General features: G+C 36.9%; 2 protein-coding genes across 8 annotated transcripts in view; one reads left to right on the forward strand and one right to left on the reverse strand.

The window, feature by feature from the left end:
* LOC106622780 (equilibrative nucleoside transporter 1) overlaps positions 1-25,870 on the forward strand; it is a 242,831-nt gene that overhangs the window by 205,789 nt on the left and 11,172 nt on the right. For 5 of the 6 annotated variants that reach the window (XM_070112933.1, XM_070112935.1, XM_070112932.1 and 2 more), the window contains exon 8: positions 11,056-11,231. In XM_070112933.1, coding sequence (XP_069969034.1) covers positions 11,056-11,231 — 176 coding nt within the window. Of the gene's footprint in view, positions 1-11,055; positions 11,232-23,991; positions 24,271-25,870 lie in introns of those variants that run through there. The other variant, XM_070112937.1, reaches the window with a different exon arrangement.
* Positions 1-25,870, reverse strand: part of LOC138855683 (gustatory and odorant receptor 22-like) — a 1,003,612-nt gene that overhangs the window by 2,451 nt on the left and 975,291 nt on the right. The window lies entirely within an intron of this gene.

Raw genomic sequence — 25,870 nt, forward strand, 5'->3', positions numbered from 1 at the left:
GAACATCTTCAGATGGGATAGAGAATACTCCGATTCTGTTCATTCGATCACATCTAAACATTTGAAATTCGGTGTTTTAAATCTCATTATCAAAAATGTGAGATTTTAACCATGTTTATGTAGATCCAATTATATGGAAATTAAAATTGGAACTGTTACAGTGCAGAAGTACAAGTCGATTAATTTAGAATTAAGACCTCTCACATTTTGATAATAAATGCTTAGCAAATTTCTATCAATCAGTTTTTTTTTTTTATATCGGTGGTTGCTTTTGGGCAATTTAACAATGTTTTCCTCAGTAAGATTTCTAAGTTTGGGCTTAAATTCGCGTACAAAAGCCCCAGGTGGCCAGAATGAGCTATCTAAGACCTTTGGAATGTTTCAAGAGATACGTATATTTTGAACGATGGTATACTTCTATCATATTTGAAGTTAAATTTATGGATATTGTTATCATCAATTTTTAAACGCGACGAAATGTAAGACTTAATGTCCTCCACCATGGTATCTTAGGCAAGTCTAGAAATAAATATAGATTGTTTAGGTGGAATAACTACCAAATTTTTAACAAATGCTCTGGAATTGTGAGACAATTATTACTAATAGATAGAGCTTTTGGGGAATTGAGCTCTTTGGAAGTTGACGGCTTATCACCTTGAGGGCAAGGAGAAGAGAGATTTATTAGGTCATTTGGAGTGGACAAAGCCTTCTGTACAGAAGAACTAAGTGTTACTCCATCGGAAGGACGTTTACGCTTAGGAGCAGGTTTGGAGGATTCGTAAGAATTTTTTTTCGTGGTGCCAAAATTTTTCGGTGGGGGTTTAAGATCTTGACCAATTTCGTTAAAACCATTTCTTTAGATCTACAATTTAAACAGGACCAACGCAATCCCTTACAGTCGAGAATAGAATCTAAGATTCTACCAGATTAAACCAGCATGAAACGTAGCGATCTGACTCGCCTTTAATGTTACATTTGGGGAAATTACACGACATAATAAGCAACAAAGAAGATTAAATGAAGATAAAATAAAAGAGTGAGTACAACAAAATCTAATAGATATAACGGGTGTTTTTTTTTAGAAGTATAGAACTTTAAATTGCAATAAAACAACGATGGATTGACATGTATTTTATTTATCCGAAAGATAGTCTTGTGGCATTACATTTTAAATATGATTTCTGGCATATGACCGCCACGGCTGGCTCGGATGTAGTCGAATCCGGAAGTCCAATCTGGATGTCCAATTTTTGATGACTTTTTGCAACATTTGTGGCCATAAATCAGCAATAACACGGCGAATGTTGTCTTCCAAATGGTTAAGCGTTTGTGGCTTATGCGCATAGATCAATGACTTTACATAACCCCACAGAAAGTAGTCTAGCGAAGTTAAATCACAAGATCTTGGAGGCCAATTCACAGGTCCAACACGTGAAATTAAGCGATCACCAAACGCGTCTATCAATAAATCGATTGTGGCACGAGCTGTGGGACATGTTGCGCCGTCTTGTTGGAACCACAGCTCCTGGACATCATGGTTGTTCAATTCAGGAATGAAAAAGTTAGTAATCATGGCTCTATACCGATCACCATTGACTGTAACGTTTTGGCCATTATCGGTTTTGAAGAAGTACGGATCCAGTTTTTTTTTTGGATATAACGGTGTTTTGACATACACTTGAGGATTGGCTTCACTCCAAATGCGGCAGTTTTGTTTGTTGACGTAGCCATTCAACCAGAAGTGCGCTTCATCGCTAAAAAAAAAATAGAACGTATTCCGCACAGAACCATTATTTTCGAAATAAAATTGCACTATTTGCAAGCGTTGTTCAGGCGTGAGTGTATTCATGATGAATTGCCAAACGAAACAGAGAATAAATCACTTGACAGCTGTTAAATCGGTCGCCATCTTTAACAGTAATGCCAACTTAAATTCTATACCCCGAAAAAACCCCTTTATAATAAGTCAGTGTGTTAATAAAATATTAATAATAATAAATACAATTAGGAACAAAGGCAAAAATAAAGCAAATTTTTTTATCAAAGTTCAAAACCAAGACAGTTTGAAAAAACAATAAAGCGAGCAGTTTTAGATGCACTGGAACAAATAAAAAACTACACGCAACACAGCTGTGAAAAAAGAAGTAGATGAGATAAATAAAGAGAGAAAAAAATAAAACAAAAGCTGACTCAACACCAAAAATTCGAAAATTTAAACTTTATGATAATGTACAAAACTTAAAACAATCTCGTCAACTCTAACGAGTTGGGCAGAAGCGCACAAGTCAACGTCACCTAACTTCAAATGCAGTCGATTCATTTCTCTTTCTTCTAAAATTATACTTCTAAAATGACGTTTACTTATGTTACTCATTTTGTGATTTGTTTTCCACGTGAGTCCCTTTTGTCCTTGGTCTCCTTGTAAATCCTTTTTATACTCTCGCAACCTGTTGCTACAGAGTATAATAGTTTTGTTCACCTAACGGTTGTTTGTATCACCTAAAACTAATCGAGTTAGATATAGGGTTATATATATATAAAGGATCAGGATGAAGAGACGCGTTGAAATCCAGGTGACTGTCTGTCCGTCCGTCCGTCTGTCCGTCCGTGCAAGCTGTAACTTGAGTAAAAATTGAGATATCTTTATGAAACTTGGTAGACATGTTTCTTGGTACCGTGAGACGGTTGGTATTGCAGATGGGCGTAAACGGACCAGTGCCACGCCCACAAAACGCCATTAATCAAAAACAAATAAATTGCCATAACTAAGCTCCGCAATAAGATACAAGACTGTTATTTGGTACACAGAATCACATTAGGGAGGGGCATCTGCAGTTAAAAATTTTTTTTTTAAAGTGACATTAAATTTTATCTTTGGGATGGTATGAGATGACTTTATAGGAACCGCGTTCAAAATTAGTCAGTGGGCGTGGCCGCCAACTTTTAGGTGGGATCTGCTTAACCGATTTCAACGAAATACGGCGCAAAACGTTCTTTTCATGTTTCTATGTTAAAGTGCGAAAATGGGCGAAATCGGACTACAACCACGCCTATTTCTCATATAACACCATTTTCAATTCCATCTGATTCTTTCACTTTCCACTATGCAATCAAGCAACAACGATTGTATCGGGGTAAAACTTTGCGTGAATAATACGTTTAAAGTATGCCACCTTGTGGCCAAAAATTGTCTAAATCGAACCAAAACTGTTTAAGTCCCTAAGTACTGAATATGTGGACCCCAGTGCCTAAAGTTGACCTTCTACCGAAAATATCAGTCAATCCACAAAGAAATCTGTAATGAGTATACCATTTGACTTTGCGAGAGTATAAAATGTTCGGCTACTTTCGAACTTAGCCCTTCCTTACTTGTTGTAAATTTATTTATTTAATTAAATTGTTTTACGATCTTATGGTATGTACATGCACACACGACTTTTCACCGAATATAACAGAACTATGGAAACCGTGTTTTCAACTGCGTTCAAAGTTCCCCTTGTGAATAAAACTTGCACCCGATATATTAGAAAGCACATCCCACTTTAACAGCAACCAAACAATTAAAGAGTTGAAATATTATTTAGTTGAACAATTGAGTTTATTATTTGAATTTTATTATTACGTTGTACACAATAAAATTCCATAATATACATGTTTATATATTGAACTATATATAATATTGAATCGGTAACGTATCGAAGTGTTACGCGCAGGAGCTGTCGTATCGAATTATAGGTGTTGACGCGGCGCAGTGTAGAATTGAATGTTGAGTTGCGCGCAGGATCGCTATTATTTCGAATGAGGTCAAAAAGCTGCGCCGACCATCCCTTTTGTTGTTCCCGGTGTTGTGGTGTGTTGTATTGTCCTGTGTGGTGTCATCTTGAGTGGTGTATTGGTGAGTATGTGGTGGGCATTATTAGGGTGCGCCGGTTTTTTGCCGAGTAGAGTGGTGTGGTTATGGACTGAGGCTTAGCTCATTGAAACATCCTGGGCCCCCTAGGCGAATATTTTGCCTAGTATTGAACATATTTGCAGTAAGCGTTCCAGGCATCTCGGCGTACTACTGTTGGAATAGCAGAGCGCGCGGCATGCATGATAATGCAGTAGTGGTATATCCATATTAACCTGTACGTGTAGGAAGCAATTTTGAATTTTAAATGGTTATTATGTGTTTTGATTTGGAAGTTAGTGCGTTAGACAAGCAACGTCGGTTTTCATTTATTCGATTGGTAGTTGTGACGTATAACGTATCACTAGATGATATATTTTTGTTTATTAATTTTATTGGCGGTTATTTACTATTATTTTATTATCGGCTTATAGGATAGCGACTCCACGCCTGGCTCAGATATGGCCAGAATGGGTGCTCTTTTGATTTTAAGATTTGTGATTTACCGCTACTTTTTTAAGTAGATTTGCAGCTTTTACAAGTATTCCCCATAAACCATCCAAATGATGAGCGCTCAAATACTGTGATAAGAGCGATCTTTGCCTTTTGTAATATGAGGCACGGTATCGCATTGGGAGTATGGTAATCCCTAAACTTTATTGTTGAATTTTATTTGAGAATGTGGGTAACTATTCTGAGTGCTCGGAGGAATGGTCAATCGCTCAAGGATGTGAGTATCATCCAATATTGTGTATTGTGTCGCGCATGGAGGACTGTATGTGCAATTGGATACATGTTTTCTAAGCATACAAGGTGCGTTCCAAAGCAAACAGGACTAAAAAAAAAAACAAATGGTTTTATCGGCAAAATCAATTAATTTTGTTCAAAATAGTCTCTTTCTGCTTTAATACAGCTTTTTGCACGGTCCAAAAGTATGTCGAACGAGTGTCTTAGCTCGTTGCCCGGTATGGCCGCCAGTATACCGGTGCAAGCCTTTTGAATGGCCTCCACGTCTGCTTAATGCTTTCTTTTCTTCGGCAAATGCATTTTTCCGAAAAAATAGAAATCGCACGGTGCCATATTAGGTGAATACGGGGAGTGGTTAATTGTTAAAATGTGATTTTTGGTCAAATAATCGGCCACAAGCGTCGATCGATGAGACGGCGCATTATCGTGAACAAACGCCAACTTCCATCTTCGCGATATTCGGGCCGAACACGTCGAATGCGGCGCACCAAACGCTTCAAAACTCCAAGGTAGAATACTGCATTAACGTTTTAGCCAGGTGTAAATTCTTGTGGACAATACGCTTGCAATCATAAAAACAAATCAGCATTGTCTTCACTTTTGACTTCTCCAGGCGCGATTTTTTGGGTTTCGGCTCATTTCTCAATTATGTCCTCACGAACTTGTTTCATATATTTAAACGTTTCGGTAAAGGTTTTACCAATTTTAAACCAAAATTTAATGTTGGCTCTTTGTTAGAAGCTCATTTTCGCACCGATGACAAACACATACTGACACTTAAAACGCAATAACTTCACTTCCAATAGATGAAATGTCATAAAATTTTTACTGGAAGTCGATAAAGGATAGCAGATTCTAACGCCCTAGTCGACATACAGATGGCGTCACTAGAGTTTACTTTTTTACTGTTTACTTTGAAACGCACCTTGTAGTTTTCAAGGTTGGACCTAAATCCACTTTTATGCAAAGGAATTATAAATTAATGTTTCGATATTGAAGGAAATATACCGTGTTTAAGAGAGTAATTAGAGCAAGTAAATATATTCCGCACTATTTTTTTAGGAAGCATGAGGGTATCATGTCTGGGCCGTAACTAAAAGATGGTCTTCTTCAGAAATAATTGGAGCGTTAATTCAAGTAATCGGACACAGCACGATAATAGGAAAGAGTTTTAGAATAATTATTACAGTAGTTTGACTTGAAAAATTCTGAAAACATATTGGATATAATATTATTGTCACTTGAAATGATAGATTTGTATTTCATCGCGGACGAATATTTGGAAATCCTGCGTTTGGAGTTAACGAAATCATAAAACAATTTTGGATTAATTACAATATCCTTTTTTTACTTTATTTAAGTATATATTATTAAATTTTTTGTTTAGGTCAAAATATTGTTGGCGCAATACAGAATATTTAGAATAGTCGACAAGTGAACCAGTTTTTTTTCAAATGTTTAAAGCCTCGAGTTTTTCTGTTTTTCAATTTATATAACTCTTTCGAAAACCACGGACTTATACTATTACTCTTATTAACAATTACTATTGGAACATACTTTTCAAATAATTTCGTAATAATGTTATTAAAATGTGAGACACTCAATTCAATATCACTTTTGAAAATTAGCTTTTGCAAAGTTAAACCGAGTACAGAAGCTAGAAGTTTGATGATTACTATCCCATGTATTGCCTATGATTTCGACAGATACAGACAAACCAGGATGATACGAGTCCTCTGGTAGAACAAGAGAATTACTCTGAATATCGGAACACTTTGAAGAGGTATCAACGTATACTAAATCTAAGCATTTACCAAATTTATTCGGAATCAAATTAATTTGGTTCAGACCCAACTCGGAAATTATTTCAAAGAACTTATTAAAACAAGACCGATTGCAAATCGGTACGATATAGTCATCGAAAGCCTTTTACGAAGCACACGGTAAATTGAAATCTCCTAAACCGTGTTTAAAATCTCATTATCAAAAATGTGAGGTTTTAACCATGTTTTTGTAAATCCAATTATATGGAAATTAAAATTGGAACAGTACAGAAGTACAAGTCGGTTAATTTTGAATTAAGACCTCTAACATTTTAATAATAAATGCTTAGCAAATTTCTATCAATCAGTTTTTTATTATATCGGTAGTTGCTTTTGGTAATTCATTAATGTTTACTCAGTATGAATTCTAAGTTTAGGCTTAAATTCGCGTACAAAAGCCCCAGGTGGCCAGAATAAGCTATCTAAGATCTTTTGGAATGTTTCAAGAGATACGTATATTTTGAACGATGGTATACTTCTATCATATTTGAAGTTAAATTTATGGATATTGTTATCATCAATTTTTAAACACGACGAAATGTAAGACTTAATGTCCTCCACCATGGTATCTTTGGCAAGTCTAAAATAAATATAGATTGTTTAGATGGAATAACTACCAAATTTTGAACAGATGCTACAAAGTTATTAGGGGGAACCTCTGGAATTGTGAGACACTTTGAACTAATAGATAGAGCTTTTGAGCTCTTTGGAAGTTGACGGCTTATCACTTCGAGGGCAAGGAGAAGAGAGATTTATTAGGTCATTTGGAGTAGACGTAGTCTTCTGTACTCCATCGGAAGGACGTTTGCGCTTAGGAGCAGGTTTGGAGGATTCGTGAGAATCATTCAGGTACTTAAAAGATTTAAGATCTTGACCAATTTCGTTAAAGCCATTGCGTGTCTGCCTATAAACTTTAAATATAGCGATTTCAATAAATCTACAATTTAAACAAGACCTTACAGTCGAGAATAGAATCTAAGATTCTACCTGTCAGTCCAGAATATTTAATATGGTCAAGCCCATCACAAAGCCAGCATGAAACGTAGCGATCTGACTCGCTTTTAATGTTACAGTTGGGGAAGTTAACGACATAATAAACAGCAAAGAAGATTAAATGAAGATAAAATAAAAGAGTAAGTAAAACAAAATCTAATAGATATAACGGGTGTTTTTTTTTTAGAAGTATAGAACTTTAAATTGCAATAAAACAACGATGGATTGACATGTATTTTATTTATCCGAAAGATAGTCTTGTGGCATTACATTTTAAATATGATTTCTGGCATATGACCGCCACGGCTGCCTCGGATGTAGTCCAATCTGGATGTCTAATCTGGATGTCCAATCTGGATGTCCAATTTTCGATGACTTTTTGCAACATTTGTGGCCATATATCAGCAATAACACGGCGAATGTTGTCTTCCAAATGGTTAAGCGTTTGTGGCTTATGCGCATAGACCAATGACTTTACATAACCACACAGAAAGTAGTCTAGCGAAGTTAAATCACAAGATCTTGGAGGCCAATTCACAGGTCAAAAACGTAAATTAGGCGGTCCCTAAACGTGTATTTCAATAAATCGATTGTTGCTCTATACCGATCACCATTGACTGTAACGTTTTGGCCATTATCGGTTTTGAAGAAGTACGGATCCAGTTTTTTTTTTTTGGATGTAACGGTGTTTTGACATACACTTGAGGATTGGCTTCACTCCAAATGCGGCAGTTTTGTTTGTTGACGTAGCCATTCAACCAGAAGTGCGCTTCATCGCTAAAAAAAAATAGAACGTATTCCGCACAGAACCATTATTTTCGAAATAAAATTGCACTATTTGCAAGCGTTGTTCAGGCGTGAGTGTATTCATGATGAATTGCCAAACGAAACAGAGAATAAATCACTTGACAGCTGTTAAATCGGTCGCCATCTTGAACAGTAATGCCAACTTAAGTTCTATACCCCGAATAAACCCCTTTATAATAAATCAGTGTGTTAATAAAATATTAATAATAATAAATACAATTAAGAACAAAGGCAAAAATAAAGCAAATTTTTTTTATCAAAGTTCAAAACCAAGACAGTTTGAAAAAACAATAAAGCGAGCAGTTTTAGATGCACTGGAACAAATAAAAAACTACACGCAACACAGCTGTGAAAAAAGAAGTAGATGAGATAAATAAAGAGAGAAAAAAATAAAACAAAAGCTGACTCAACACCAAAAATTCGAAAATTTAAACTTTATGATAATGTACAAAACTTAAGAACATTTATACTTAGCTTGCAACTCAGAATCAAATCACTAAATATTCAATTAAATCACTAATAAAAATCAATTAAAATTTAAGATTTTTGTAAAATAAAAGACACAAAAGTTCACAGACAGACAGAAAAGACACAAAATTACAGCTTTACAGCTTGAAGTGTTGCCACCTTTTGAAGGTATCTCTTCAATCTCGTCAACTCTAACGAGTTGGACAGAAGTGCACAAGTCAACGTCACCTAACCTCAAATGCAGTCGATTCTTTTCCTTTTCTTCTATAATTATACTTCTAAAATGACGTTTACTTATGTTACTAATTTTGTGATTTGTTTTCCATGTGAGTCCCTTTTGTCCTTGCTCTCCTTGTAAATCCTTTTTTTAATTAATTTATTTAATTCAATTATTTTACCCGATGAATAGATATTTGAACACATGTGCACAGACAGACAAACGGATATTAATTCGTCTTGTCATCTTGAACATTAAATTTATATAACTACAGCGGCTCACAGCTTCTTTAGATTAACACGTGTTCCAACTTTTATGAAAATATGTCAAGTTATCGCTTTGCGTGATTATCGAACCGTTCGTCTTTAAAACAGTGACAGGGAACAAGTTTGAATCACTAGCGATGAGCACATGATTTGCAGACAATAACCGTAAATGAATCATACTCGTATTTGAATGATTGAAATGTTTGGGTTGTATATCATATCCGATACCTTGATTTACTCATGTACTTATATGAATGTATGTACAAATACGTGTTTGTTAATATAGATAAGGATAGAGGTATGCACCGCGACCTATGGTCTATTGTGCCCTTAGTTTGTTAATATACAAGGTGTGTTCCAAAGTAAACAGGACTTTAAAAAAAAAAAGACAGAACAAATGCTTTTATCGACTAAATCAATTGATTTTATTCAAAATAGTCTCCTTCTGCTTTAATACAGCTATAAAATGTGATTTTTAGTCAAATAATCGGCCATAAGTGTCGATCGATGAGTCGGCGCAATATCGTGCAACAAACGTCAACTTCCATCTTCGCGATATTCGGGCCGAACACGTCAAATACGGCGCACCAAACGCTTTAAAACTACAAGGTAGAATACCGCATTATTGTTTTGGCCGGGTAGAACAAATTATTTGTGGACAATACCCTTGGAATCATGAAAACAAATCAGCATTATTTCCAATTTTGACTTCTCCAGGCGCGATTTTTTAGGTTTCGGCTCTTCCCGTGCCGTCCATTCAGCACTCTGGCGTTTCGTTTCGGGATCATATTGAAAACACCACGTTTCGTCACCAGTCATAATCTTGTAAAGGAAGTTCGGGTCTTTTTTTTTTTTGCCTCTTTAATGATGTCCTTCGAATGTTGAATTCTGAGCAATTTTTGGTCGTCAGTCAATTTGTGCGGAACAAACCGTGCACACACCTTTTGTAAGCAAAAAATGTTCGGTAAAAATGCGATAAATCGATTTTTTGGAGATGTTCAATTCTATTTCCATGAATTTCAGTGATGATTTCGGCTGATTTTTTATGAATTCACGCACAGTTTCGATGGAATTTTCGGTAATCACAGATTTTGGTTGGCCCACATGTTTATCGTCATTTATGTCCTCACGACCACTTTGAAAACGTTGAAACCACTCGTCCACTCTGCTACGGGATAGGCAATCATCGCCATAATCTTGTTTCATCAATTGAAACGTTTCGGTAAAAGTTCTACCAATTTTAAAACAAAATTTAATGTTGGCTCTTTGATCGAAGCTCATTTTCGCACCGATGACAAAAACATACTGACACTTAAAACGCAATAACTTCACTTCCAATAGATGATATGTCATGATATTTTTACTGGAAGTCGATAAAGGATAGCAGATTATAACGCACTAGTCGACATATAGATGGCGTCACTAGAGTTTACTTTGTTACTTTTTTACTGTTTACTTTGGAACGCACTTGTTTATAAAAGCACATGTCTATGTATTGAAAGAAAAAATTTGCATATAATTTTTTTTTTTTTTTTACTTTATTGTATGGTATTACAAAAAAATTAAGCCTTGAGGAAATCAAATTTATTGTTGCGAAATGTGTTAGTTAGTTAATTAATTCTGTTTTTGGCATGAGTGTGAGTGTTTGATCTGACTCAATCATACTCTTTGCAGTTCTCTTGTTCATATCGACATCACAATAAAATTCTCTTGATTCTTTGATTTGGATTTTCATCTTAAATACATATATCTTAAACTGGGTTTATGATCTTATAAACCATTTTAAATTAAGAAATTAAATTAAATAGTCTACAAATCACTAATAATTTAGTATTTCTTTTTTAGCCCGGTCCTAAATATTTGGCAATACCTGTTACATTACGACTTGTTTTCATACCGATATTTCTATATTGCAACTACCATCCTCTTAATGTAACTAGAACACTACCGGTCTTCATAAAAAATGAATGGGTATACTGGTTTATTGCTAGTTTGATGTCATGGAGTTCAGGATATTGCAGGTAAGTTAATAAATTAAAACAAAAAACGTGACCGTGACCCGATTTTTATCTCTATGGCACTGTATTATATAATATATGTTTCTTTACTTTTGTAAATTAATTTTTAAATACTTGGTAAAGTAAAAAAAACTGAGTAGACAAAATATTTCTACAATACAGTTCTAGTGATAAAATTTAAGGATGGAAGTTGAACTTTATTCCGGGATTATACACGCCCAGGTCTCGATCATAGATAGACTGATGCCATGGAAACACTATGATGTTATCCTTTCTGCAAATACAAGAATTCAACACTTGCATCCACCCTTCTCTGGTAGAAATGTAATTTAAAATAAAAAAATATGCCGCCTCTTGCTTGAAAACGGTCGATAACGAAATATCACTTTTGACGCCCTCAGATGCCAAATATTATATGTGGACTATAGTGCTTATGGCCAACTTTTCACTGAAAATATCGATGAACTAATGAGATATTTAAATGGAATTCCGAAGGTATCTTTTCCTGGCAATAATGTGCCCTGGTGACCTGGGTCCAAAAATAGATAAAATCGAATTACCCTCTTATCCTTAACATTAGATTATTCAAACAAGTTTTCGTTGCCTACATAACGTATGTACATATACAGGTTGGTTGAGAAGTTTCTATTTTCACAACGAAATAGCACTATTAGCTCCAAAATTAGTTTTTCTAAAGTTGGTACATCTGTCGTGAGTACACAAAGTAACCAGTCACTATGTCAATGAATTCTTTTTTTACAAGCCATTTGAAGTTGACGTGTCAGAGTATTTTTTTTACAGAAAAATTTAATATCGCGCAGTGATTAGACTCTTTGTTTTGAAAGGTTAAAAGCAAAGGAAGCACCGTTGAATTTTGGGCTGGTTAATTTAAATGGGGTCGTACTAGGCTTGAAGATGATCCACGCCAAGGACGACCAAAAACAGCAACCACCCCAGAAATCATTGAGCAAGTTCATAATATTGTTAGTAAGACTAAGTGGGAAATTACTAATGCCATTGGCATCTCATACGAACGAGTACTTCATATTTTACATGGAGAATTACATATAAAAAAGCTGTTTAGAAAGTTAGTGCCGCACACGTTAACAATTCAACAAAAACTGGATCGAAAAAAAATTTGTCACAATAATTTAGAGTGTTTTAAGCAGAACAAAATCGATTTCATGCGTCGTTTTATAACTATGGATGAGACTTGGATCTACCACCATGATCCTAAATTGAAACAAGACCGTTTACAGTGTACTGAAGCTGTTTATTAATTGATTAATTGCAGAATGGTAAAACAATCATCTCTGAATATTATTGCAGCCTTCAAGATCAGCTGGATGAAAAAATTCGTGAGAAAATATCTGGTTTGCAGTACAAAAAAATAATTTTTCATCAATACAAAGAAAAGTATTTTAACAATTCAACGAATTAAAGTACGAATTGCTTGATCATCCACCGTCATCAGATTTGGCTTTCAGCGACTACCTCTTCAGAAACTTGAAACAATTCCTTCGTGGAAAGTTTTTCGTCGAATGAAGATTCTTTTACAGCCGTTGACTGGTATTTTGCAGGGCTTCCGGAAAGCCATTATAGGGATGCCATAAAATTATTGGAGAATCATTGGATTAAGTGTATTGAAGTTAAGGGAAATTATATTGAATAAAAAAATATATTTCGTACCAAAACCAGTATTTTTTCATTTCGTGCGCAGAAACTTTTAAACCGGTATATCCGCCCATCTGTGAATTAGCGATGTGCTTACGTTATGAATTGAAACGTTTTTGTATTTTTTTGTACTAAATGTTATTTAGTTGTCCAAAAGTAAATTGAAATGAATAATCTAAGGAATGTACATACGTATATAAATTTTAAATTCTTTGTACAAATGAATTTGTTACTCGTTTGTTTGGAAATTTAAGTATAAATTAACTTAAATTAAAAAATAATTAAATTAGTACAAATTTAAATGAAATTTAAAAAAATAAATTTGCCTCCAGAAAGAACCGGACTTTGTTCGTTCCGTTACTGAGCTTTGTGTGGCCAACGACTCCAGGGGCATTCCTAGAAGTGCGGCAAGAAGGGTCTTACCCTGACTTCTGTGTTAATTATATAGGCTTCATTCTATCCTGTTTTGCGATGTTTCTCTAGTCAGAGACGATTTCTCTGGTGTTGAGAAGGTGGTCTTGCAAAATTGTCTCAAATTTCCCTTTGCTGATTAATCTTAAGTTAGTTCAAGAGGTTTTGCTCTCATTTGTTTTTTTTTGACCTTTTTATACTCTGAGCGGGGTATATTAAGTTTGCACGAAGTTTGTAACATCTTGAAGGAAGCGTCTTGAACTCTATAAAATATATATTATATATAAATTTTATATATGAGTGACGAGCTGAGTAGATTTAGCCATGTCGGTCTGTTCTCTCTCTCCCTCTATTTGTATATATGCAACCTAGTCCCTCGCTTTTTGAGATATCGATCTGAAATTTTGCACACTTCTCTCCAATAAACTACTCAATTTTAGTTGCCATACGAACTGAACGATCATAACCAAGTAATTGTATGGAAATTTTTTTTATTTCAATAATACAAACTGACCGGTATAAATCAAGTACTTGAATGAAAACCTTCTTAATAAGCTTTGGTGCAACCGAATGTTAAAGCTTTGTTATACCCTGAACAGAGTATATTAAGTTTGCCACGAAGTTTTTAACACCAAGAAGGAAACGTCGGAGACCCTATAAAATATATATATAAATGATCAGTATGATGAGTTGAGTTCGTCTGTCTGTATATATACAAACTAGTCCCTCAGTTTTTAAGCTATCGATCTGAAATTTTGCACCTGTCCTTTTCTCACAAAGAAGCTGCTCATTTGTCGGAACGGCCGATATCGGACCACTATGGCATATAGCTGCCATACAAACTGAACAATCGGAATCAAGTGTTTGTATGGGAAACTCTTTCATTTGTCTTGGTATCCTCACAAAATTTGGAAAGGATTATTATTTAAGGCAACAATTTAATCTCCGAAGAAATTATTCAGATCGGGTGACTATAGCATATAGCTGCCATACAAACTGAACAATCGGAATGAAGTGCTTGTATGGAAAACTATTTCATTTGACGAGAAATCTTCACGAAATTTGGCACGTATCATTATTTAAGGCATTAATGCAATCTCCGAAGAAATTGTAAAGATCGGATGACTATAGCATATAGCTGCCATGCAAACTGAACAATTGGAATCTAGTGCTTGTATGGGAAACTCTTTCATTTGACGAGGTATCTTCACAAAATTTGGCACGGATTATTATTTAAGGCAACAATTTAATCTCCGAAGAAATTATTCAGATCGGCTGACTATAGCATATAGCTGCCATACAAACTGAACAATCGGAATCAAGTGCTTGCATGGAAAACTCTTTCATTTGACGAGGAATCTTCACGAAATTTGGCATGGATTATTATTTAAGGCAATAATCTAATCGCCGAAGAAATTGTATAGATCGGATGACTATGACATGTAGCTACCTTATTAACTGAACGATCGGAGTAAAGTGCTTGCATGGAAAATTTTTTTATTTAACGAGGTATCTTTACGAAATTATGCTTAGGGCAACAAATTATTCTCCGCAGAAATTTGTCAGATCAGATCACTATATCATATAGCTGCCATACAAATTGAACGTTCGGAATCAAGTTCATGTAAGGGGCTTTTGTATTTGTGAAGGGTATTATAGCTTCGGTGCAACCAAAGTTAACGTTTTTTCTTGTTGTTACTAGATTTTAAGTCCAAGCGTTATTGTTAATACGAATTACGCCATCACGTAGTACTAAAATATATTATATTATTTTGGAGACCGAAGGTTTTTATATATAATATATTGTATAATCCATTCATTTATTATACTTTATTAGTTGACTGTCTGTCCGTCCGTCCGTGCAAGCGGACAACTTGATTACAGATTGAGATGTCTTGATAAAACTTGGTACACATGTTCCTTGGCGCTGAAGGGGGATTCTCCAAATTTCAAAAGCAGATATCACAGATTGACCGATATGTTCGGTAAAAAGTCAGCAATAAGCACTGGGGCCCCATATTCGCTATCTGTGGGCTTGAACAGTTTTGGTTCGGTTTTGGCAATTTCTAGACTCGAGATGATATATATGAAAGGCATTATTTGTGCAAAGTTTTATCCCGATATATTCATTTTTGCTTGATTTGTTTGAAAAGTGAAAGAATCAGATGGAATATGAAATTTTGTTATATGAGAAGTAGGCGTGGTTGTGGGCCTATTGCAACCATTTTCACACTATAATATAGGAATATCAGGATGGTGTCGTGTACCGGATTTGGTCGATTTATTAAACAACTTAAGATTTACGCCATGGAAGATCGGCGAACACAAAAAATTGCACATTATCTGGAAGTGACTTCAAGGACGAATCAACATGAACAAAAAGACTCTAAACTCACAGAAACAATTTATTAAGCAAATATATACCTGCTTCTTTTTACTAAAACGCTAATATCACCAAAAATTTAACAAAATTATATATTTTTCATATATACACTTGTTACGGGAAAAAGGTGGGAAATGTCGCGCTAAATGTGAACTTTGAAAGCCTACAACTGTGCAAATATAAAGAGAAAAATAAAACACAAATTGTTAACAGTGATGTATTGTGCATCGAGTAATAAAAAATTCGTCTACTGTATGTCGCAGAGGGTGCCAAAAATTGTTGTCTATGCCCGCCTTTAAAAAATTTTCAGCTAGCAGGTGCCAGTGCGATCTCCTGAACCAAATTGTTTGTGTTTAAATTTGGAGCTTAGTCATGGCAATTTATAGGTTTTCGATTAATGACGTTTTGTGAGCGTGGCATTGGCCGAATTCCACCTATATACAATATCAACTTCCCTTGGATGCCAAGGTACGCAGGTATGTATTATATAATATATATAGGGATGTCTGTATTTCACGAAACTCTAGAACACACTCCACGATACTGATAATATATCAGTATATATATGTATATATGTTTGGATTTTAATACTTTTTATAACAAACAATTTGCCATCTCTCGAAGCAACGAATTGGGTTCATTGGTACTTGTGCTGGTGGTAGTGCTCGCAGAGAGCAACCGATAAGAAGGTGTGCTGGAGTTAATGCTTCTCAGTCCTTGGGGTCCTAGCTCAACGGTGCTAGAGGATTCAATATTGCCTTGACTTCGGCCAGTAGAGTTGAGAGCTCTTTCAGTGTGAGCAGAGCATTGCTGAGTGCGCGAACTACCAGATGCTTGGCGGACTTTACCGCCGCCTCCCATAATACGCTGAAGTACAGCGCCCTGGGTGGTATAAAGCCGAAGCTGAATCCTTCTTTGGCGGCGAATCCCATCAGTTGCGGTCGGCGCCAACAAATTTGGTTGCGTTGTCGCTAAATATTTTCTGTGGCATCCCTAGGCGACCAATGAACCTTATTAGGGCGAAAAAAAGAATTAGTAGATAAGTCCGAAACTAATTCTAAATGTACTGCTTTTGAAGTGAAGCAAACGAAAACTGCTATATATGTTTTTACGGGTGGTCGACAGCTTATTTTTAAAGTTGTATATATTGGACCATAAAAATCTACGCCACATATAAGAAAAGGTCGTAGTGCTCGAAGTCTTTCGACTGCCAAATTTCCCATTATTTGGGTTTGCAATTTCGGCTTGTAATGAAAGCAGTGTGTACAGTTTCTTACGGTTCTACTGTATGCTTCTCTGGCATTAATCAGCCATATGCGTTCTCGAAGAAGCGCAGCCAACGCTTTTGACCCAGCGTGGTGATTTCGGAAATGCAGGAACCGTAAATAAGTATCGTATTGGAGAGGTGCATTTAATAGGCGATTTCCTACTCGGATTAACTTGAATGAAAGCGACATATCGAAGTATTCATGCAAGAACGGATTAAGTTTTTTGCGAGTAGCGTGGTGCCTTTAGTCAGTTTTTGGATTTCATTCGCTAATTCCAAATGTTGAACCACCTGAACAATTTTCAAAAACTCAAGTGTAATTCTTCTGATGTCAGATCCCTTCCCACGGTAGGCATTTTTTGTAATTTAATCCACCGTAATAAATATGCGACCACACGAAGCAATCTTTGATGAGAAGAGCTTTTTTCGATAAGGTCCATTATTGCATTATCTTTCACATTTGCAGCTAGTGTGAAAGAATTTGTCTTCTCCTCTAATACTTCGTCTTTTGGAGAGAGCTGAAAGTGAGTGTTAATTGGCCACAAAGCGGGATCTTCTAGGAGGAACTGTGGACCGCCAAACCTAATCGAATTATTCAATTCGTCCACGTTGCAAGAGAGATGCTTGATCTGCAGGATTTTGTTTTATTAACACAAGTCGCCAACACACTTTGTCAGTCAAATCTTGGATTTCGGACACTGTTTGCGACAAAGGTTTGTAATGTGGATGGATGTGCAACACAATTTCAGAGTCTATCCGAAATATAATATAATTTTCTCGAATTGTCGACTCAACATAGGCGCTACTCATGACCATAATTTAGCAAGAAGATTAGCTGCCGAGAGCTCGAAAAGCGAAAGAGACTTGGTCTTCACCGGAGCCACTCTAGACTTAGCAGTAAGCAGTATACATTTGACACCACTAGCAGATTGGCATCGTATGTATATGCAGCATCCGTACGCTCTTATTGAATCGTCGGAGAAGCCATGTATTTGGCAGATAGCACTCGGCTCAAGAATGACGTGCAGTAAGTTGGCTTTGAAATTCTGCCAGCTAGTGTCAAGGCGCAAAGGAATCGACTCATCCCAATCTAGTTTTTGGATCCAAAGCTCTTGCAATAAGATTTTTGCTTTGGTGATTAGTATGTTTCGTTTAGTGGCTCGCAGATTATTAAAATTGGCATCTAAAACAAATCGAAACAAATCCTCTTTCGGCAACCAATGGATTTCTAGTGTTTTAGTTTAGTTTTTGTCATTGAAGCTTAATGACTTTTCAGTGCAGTCACTGTCGAAAAATTTAGGGTTATTCATAAACCATTTCGTTAAGATGAATCCAGCCGAGTTTAATATTTTAATTATCTCACTTCCTATAAGATCTAGAGATTCAAAATTTCAAAAATTTTTTGAGCACCGTGAGGTAAGGCCGTCGACGGCAGGTACTCACGTAAAACACACCGGACGTTGTTCTCTCATTGATCCCCTTGCGGGTAAAGGTAAGAATTTACCCGCGGTAAGGCTTGCCTGTCGTAAAAGGCGACTAAAAGCCAAATGCACTCTGACTGTTATTTTATTTTGCCCAGAATATCAGCATAGTAAATGATGTCAGAAATAGTGCTATAATACTCAGCTTGAACTGATATTATAGACTTTAAATGAGGTTCCAAATAAAAAGACCTTTGAAGTTCAAGCGACAAGCCAGTAATTGAGTTGATGGGTAGCTTAACTGGCAGTAGCTTCGGCTACACAGCCTTACCGGAGACTCAACTCTGGTACCACGTGGAACAGAAAGCCCTTGGACTTCAGTCCAATCTGCTCATTGGGTTATGACCCCTTTGGGGAGATTCGTGGTGGTTGTGGTTGAAACCTAAATGCAGGAAGAATTGAAAATTCAGCCTAACTGTTTTTTCAGTTCTAAAAAGAAGTTGCAAAAAGCAACTGGGCCGGCCTCGAATCATACCAAGATGATAGTGTGTGCCCAGACACACTGCCACTGGTATCCAAATAAATACTTGCAAATAGCTCGTATTGTTTGGGGCACTTATCAACGCATTGTATTGATACGCTGTGTTTTGGAACACCGTAAGGTAAGGCCGTCGCCGGCAGGTACTCACGTAAATCAACAACGAAAGTTGTCCATGCGTTGCTTCTTAGTGTGATTCGTGCTGGTTGCGGCTACGGGTTTCGTCCTCAAACACGACGCTCCTTCTGCTGATAGGTGCTGGTACCGTCTGTTCAAGGTGGCATCGCAATCCTTCCACGTTGGAAGCTTGTCGCAATCAAGCTGTTCTTCTTTTCTTGGATCGTGTGGCACAGTCAACTTTTGTCAAGACTATGTTATAATAATGGCAATTGTTATTTGTTTCTCATTGCCAGGCGATAGCAATGAGTCATAAACAGCAGACACTTCGTCGATCAACGCGCGGAGTGAAGATGCTGATGGCTGTAGGATAGCTGAGAGCTCAAAAAGTTTCGAAATTGTATTAAAAAATATCAAGCATTTACTATCGTAAACCTTTTTGAGACTTGCCAATGCCTTCGGATAATTTTCATCCGACATTTGAAACGCTTTTACTTTTCCCAAAGCTTCTGCAGATAGGCAATTAACCAAATGGTTAAATTTTTCAATATCTGGAATATTTGGATCATTATGAACTAAACTCTCAAACAAATTCATGAAATTTTCAAACTCCCAATATTCTCCCTTGAATTTCGGCAAATTCATTTTTGGAACTCTTGAGTTGTGCGACGTTACGAAAGATGTTTCGGCAATAGACGTTCTACTTTTGGCTAAAATAGTTTTAATTATTGATTTCGTTTCAACAATTATGTCCTCTAACTCCCCTCGGGCCATGTCAACTTCATCAATCTCAATTTTAGATTAACATTTCAATTATTTTGCACTGTGTGAATTTTATATGTCGAGTCGACATTCTAATTCAATGGGATTTAACGACATGGTTTTTTCCAGAAGGCCCGTTTTAATACGCAAAATGCTACTTTTCGCCACCGTCCTTTGACGCTTTAAGGACTTTAAGTCTGTGAGAGCTAAATATCCATACGGAATTTAGCCCACACAACGCATGAAGACGCACCCTGTTAAACAAATACAACATCGCAAGGGTATAAAAGAAGAAGAAAAACGACACATAGCAAGCGCTTATATACGATACGGTAAAATCACGCCATGTAAACAACACAACAATTATTGGGCTGCAACGGGAAAACCACGCCACTTCTAGCAACACACGCCATCCTAAAGCAACATGTTGCGAACGCGCGAGCAAGCAACACACGGCTTGGCGGAAAGCAAGGAGGTCCATCAGCAGTCAGTCAGCACAGGACTGTAACAGCGATCACACGCATGACCCTAGACTCAGCAGTTAGTCGATCCTCTGGCTAGTCTTAGTGTCTTTAAGTTGTGAACGCCGTTCGTTAAGGGTGAGCTCGGTAGTGAGTTGATCCTCTGACCGGCTCAACCCTTAACTTTCGGTCGCCAACACAGTCTCCTGTAGTCCGGGATTATTTTTAAATGGCTATACAGGAGCGCCGGCAGAAACATCCGAACGTCGTCGTGGTAGCACCCTCGAGCGTCAACGCATGCAGCAGGACATCGTCATCTAAGCCTACACAAGCGCTGGCAGAAACATCCGAGCATCGTCTTATTAGCACACATGAGCGTCAACTCACGCAGCGGTAGAATCGCCATCGAAGCCATCATCACCAAAGGACGCAAACGTAAGTCATCCTAAGCCGCTTAGCACCCCCAGAGCGCGGCAGAATAGAATACGCTATCGGATAATAGCTATTCAACGGGAGCGCGGAGAGCCGGATGACGCTACAGTGGTAAGGAGTGAATGCCTCGCAGTGAGTCGATCCTCTGGCAGACATTTCAACCGTACGAAGCCTGGAAGTACGCGTGAAGTGGGTAGTGAGTTGATCCTCTGACCTGCTCCACGCTTGGCATACTCTGCCTCAGCAAATCGCAAGAAGCAGGGGCAGCAAAAAGTCGTTACAATTGGCGCCCGAGCAGGGACTCTACAAATCGTATTACATCAGGAGGAGATTTAACACGGAAAATTACAGATCTTTTGTGGTTGGACAACGTATCTAAGGAACAATTAATCTCTATCGCGGAAAATTTGGGCGTTGACCCATAGGCACCACGCGGGAAGTTCGGAAGCGCATAACTGACGAAGGCGATCAGAAGACACCACTTCAACCAGTTTAAGGCAAAGGAACCATCACGACGACAGCCGCCACCAATAACCATGTAGAATAACGGCATGTCAGTTCAACAGAACCAGATAGTTACATTCGCACGTATCATCGACCAGGTGAGGAAGTGGTCCGTAAAATACGACAGCGGGAGAGACCCATTAGCGTTCATCGAAGAGTTGGAAGAGGTCTCTGAAGTATACATGATAGTCACAGACCTTCTTCCAAGAACCATACAACAGTTATTGTGCGGTACCGCTCTCCAATGTTATCGCAACAACAACGAACATTGGAGGAGTTGGACCACTTTCAAAAAAGATTTTTTGCGTTTCTTCTTACCAGCACGTTACTTCGAATGCCTCGAAGATGACATACGGCAACGAAGACAACACGTGCGCGAAAAATATAAAGATTACGTTCTCGCTATGCAGAATCTAATGAGGCACGCTGGATATAACCAGGAGCAGCGATTGAAAAGAAGATTTCGACATAGCCACACCGATTATCTACTCTACATTCGGCGTAGAGATTTCGAGACACTAGCCGAACTTATCACGCTGGCAGAAGAGTACGAAAGAATCCATGAACGACAACCACGAACAGTAGCGACATCTCGAAGCGAGATGACGAGACACATCATAGGTGACCACGACGTAAGAAATACAACGCGGCCGGACCACCACAGAATATTGCGGCCGACGACAGGGAAACGGCCGAGAGTTCCGCCAGGGAAAAGACGTGCCGGACCCACAGAACTCAGCGCCGAACCGGCAAATATTATGCATCAGGAGCGCGGCCGGTTATACGCCTTAATCAAGCTTGGCGAAGAACCGGCGGAAGCCGTCATCGACACCGGCGCCTTAAAAAGTTTCGTATCGTCACGAGTTGCATAACGTATGGACGCAACCGGTGTGGTAAGATGGTAACCGTAGCCATGCAAATACAAATGGCCGACGGCACCACCAGCAAGATTTACGACGCCGTAGAAACCAACATCCAACTCGGACAGTCATGGCTCCAAGCAGTGTTACATGTTATGCCCGGTGCAATTCATTGACGTCATACTCGGATTAGATACACTGGGAAGCATGGGAGCTAAGTTGCCCTGCGGAGGTCACTAGGTAGTGCTGACAGCGGCAGATGCTCAGCATTCAGCGGCCTTTCACACCAACCCATCAGGAATGGTAGGCAACGCAACCCCAACTACACCAAATAGCCGACTACTAAAACCCAGTAGGACGAAGCACGTAAGCTAAAGTGCAGGAGGATTAATAGAGTCGAGCCTAGATCGACCACCAACCAGAGAAACGAAGCGGCCCGCATACGCGACGTCTTAGCCGAGGAGCTTCAAAAATATATACGATCATCAAGATATCTCAGTTTTCGCTCAAGTTGTCGTTGCACGGACGGAGGGACAGACAGTCAACCGGAATTCAATTCGGCTCGTCATCCTGATCATTTATATCTCAAGCAAAAAAAAAATAGTAATATATATACAGGTTGGTTAAAAAGTTTCTGCGTTCGAAATGAAAAAATACTGTTTTTGGTACGATATATATTTTTTTATTCAGTATAATCTCCCTTAACTTCAATACACTTATTCCAATGATCCTCCAATAATTTCATGGCATCCCTATAATGTCTTCTCGGAAACTCTGGAAAATACCCGTCTACGGCTGTAAAAGAATCTTCATTCGACGAAAAACGCTTTCCACCAAGGAATTGTTTCATGTTTCTGAAAAATTAGTGGTCGATGGTAGCCAAATCTGCTAATACGGTGGATGCTCAAGCAATTCGTACTATAATTCGTTGAAGTTTGTCATTCTTAAAACACCTTTGTAAGCAGGTGCATTGTCTTGATGAAAAATTAATTTCACGCTTAGTCAATCTTGGATCTTCACTAACAATATTATAAACTTGCTCAATGATTTCTGGTGTGGTTGTGATTATCTCGATTAGTTTTAGGTGTTAGAAATAACTGTTAGGTGAACAAAACTATAGTAATAAAAACCAACCATGTTGAAAATATTGTAAACATGTTTTTAAAAAATGTTTGTTAAGAAGTTATGTTTTCGTGGAACTATTTTCCTCCTTTAAAGCTTTGGTGTTTCATCACTTATGTCATGCAGGTGCAGTATTAAAATTTGGAATGCTGTAATTCGAGAATCTTGTATCGATATACAATAATTTAGTTGAAATGACTTGATATGAAAATGTACTTGAAAAAAAAAATATTGTTAGCAATTTAAAAACCAAAAACACCAAATTTTATGTCCTAGCTTATTTAAAGAAGCAATGAACTTTTTTCTTTTTAAATAACATGAAGGTTTAAGCTGAATAAAAAATTTAATATTTGGTGGGCACCCTTTAGGTTTTAATATGGAATTAGCCTAACTGTTATCCAAAAAAGTACATACGACATATATACGAAGTACATCGATCACGAAATATTGGATTATTCCTAACTTTTCTTTTAACATAAGGACGTTTTCGTCTTGAACCGTCAGAGCAAAGTTCACTATGTGGCAGCCGTCCAAACCAAAAAATCGTCTTTAAACATTACGGCTACAGCAGCGCAAATGTGCATTACTGAAAAACAAGTATACAGCCATTTTCATGTTTTGGTAATTATTTTTTACAATGAATTTCGTTTTCCCACCTGTTACACGACTTGCTGCATCAGTATACACGTACATGGTTTTGAAGGGAGTAGTGCGATTTTTTGTCATTTATGTAAAACTTCCAAAAATACTTTGTTGCATATAACGCAATGAGTGTTATAGACTCAACCTAATAATTTATGATATTTTTTAGCTCTTTGGCCATGATGTACGCACCACAAGCAGTTGAACCGAAATATCAAGTTAAAGCTGGAATGTTTGCCGCTGCAATGCTCATTACAGGAATATTTGGTGGAATATTATTTTCGTTTTTAAATCCTTATTTTATTGTTTAAAAAAAATTGTTATATCTTTGTTCAAACAATATCATTTATTTAAATTTTACACTATTATGCTAATATCATTTTAACCTATGTAAAATACGATTAAATAATCAAATAAAAAATTTTGATAAAATTACATTAAAATAAAACCGTGTTTTTAGCTTTAGAAGAGAAGACTGCTGAAACCAGGATCCTTGACAACAACTCGAGTTCACAATTTAAAGCAGTGCTCAAAAGATTTTAATTAATTTTTCCGTTCGTCATGAAATTCAGCTAACTGCGGTAAGTTACCGAATCAGGACTATACCCGCAATATTATTGCCAAAACAGGTATTTACCAACTAAAAAAAATTAAAAAGTAAGATTTTTTTTATGCAAATCAGAATATATTGAAACTTTGCACATTTTTTGTTGTTGTTGTCACCAACATTAATGGAAAGACTATTCAAAAACAATGAACTGGTAACAATTTAATTTTAATATTGCATGTATTTAAAAACTTGTAATTTGAAAATGAGTAGGCTAGGGCTACAAAGCCATTTTTGTAACCGCGCAAATTTACAAAAAGTGCAAGCGAAGTTGCAGCAACAATGAAAGTGACAAAGGGCATATGTACATATGTATGTAAGTTATGTTCCTTTAAAAGTTCATAAAAGGAGAATGACCCTGACCTGCTTAACGCTTTTGCTCTCTCGTATATAATCTAGTCATTAAAAATAAAGAAATGTAATAAGTAAGAAAGGACTAAGTTCGGGTGTAACCGAACATTTTATACATTTAAGTGCTGGCAACCTTTATATAAAAAAATGTTGCGAAAGAATTGAACATCCTAAATCATAAATTATTCGTGAAATCGTGAATAAATTACAATAAAATTCGGTATCTTCTTAAGTTTTATTGAAGATCATCAATTTATACATAGTTTTACTTTACTTGAGTTCGCGTCAGCTAAAATTATATTAAAAACACCTTCAAAGGAGATATACATATGGATGTGATATTAGCTCGACCGAAGAGGTTAAATTTAATATATAATATTAAGTTGATGTGGAAAACGTCAACCAGAGGATCGGAATTCATTATATAATATTATATTAGGGATATGAGGTTCAAACCAAGCTATAGACTAAATATATTCTAATTCAGCGCTAAACCACATAATTTTTAAGAAAACTTGTCCATTTATTTTCATTAAAATATCTCACATTGTGACCAACCTGAACGGTTTAAATACAGGTAAAAAGACGGAAGTCATTACATGGGGAATATTGGAGGCATTGATCGACATACTCGGCATAACACTTGTTAGAAAAACGAAAAGCATTATGTGCAGTATTTGGGAGTTGGGGGACACGATTTTATTTATTTTTGCCAATGCCATATAGTTAATAGTTAATAGTCATGCCACAGACTAACCAGGGTTTCATTCTCACATACCATCACCAATCATATGGAGTACAGTCAGCCGGATGCTCGAAAATTCTGATATTAGTTATATGAGGCCTAGGTCAAGATTTTTCCCAATTTTATTAATTTTAGGCACTCTTATGAGTAAAACCTTATTACTTATTTTCATTGAGATAAGTTACATATTGGGCGATATATGCGGTATAAAGTCACCCGAAAGTTCAAAAATTTATGTTAGGTATATAAGGGCTAAGGGGACTATTCGCCCGATTTAACCCATTTTTGACATACAGACAAACTATACTACTCTCTGAATTTCAATTATATATTTCACACATTGAC

Source organism: Bactrocera oleae, chromosome 2 (assembly GCF_042242935.1).
Source record: "Bactrocera oleae isolate idBacOlea1 chromosome 2, idBacOlea1, whole genome shotgun sequence".
Classification (NCBI taxonomy): domain Eukaryota; kingdom Metazoa; phylum Arthropoda; class Insecta; order Diptera; family Tephritidae; genus Bactrocera; species Bactrocera oleae.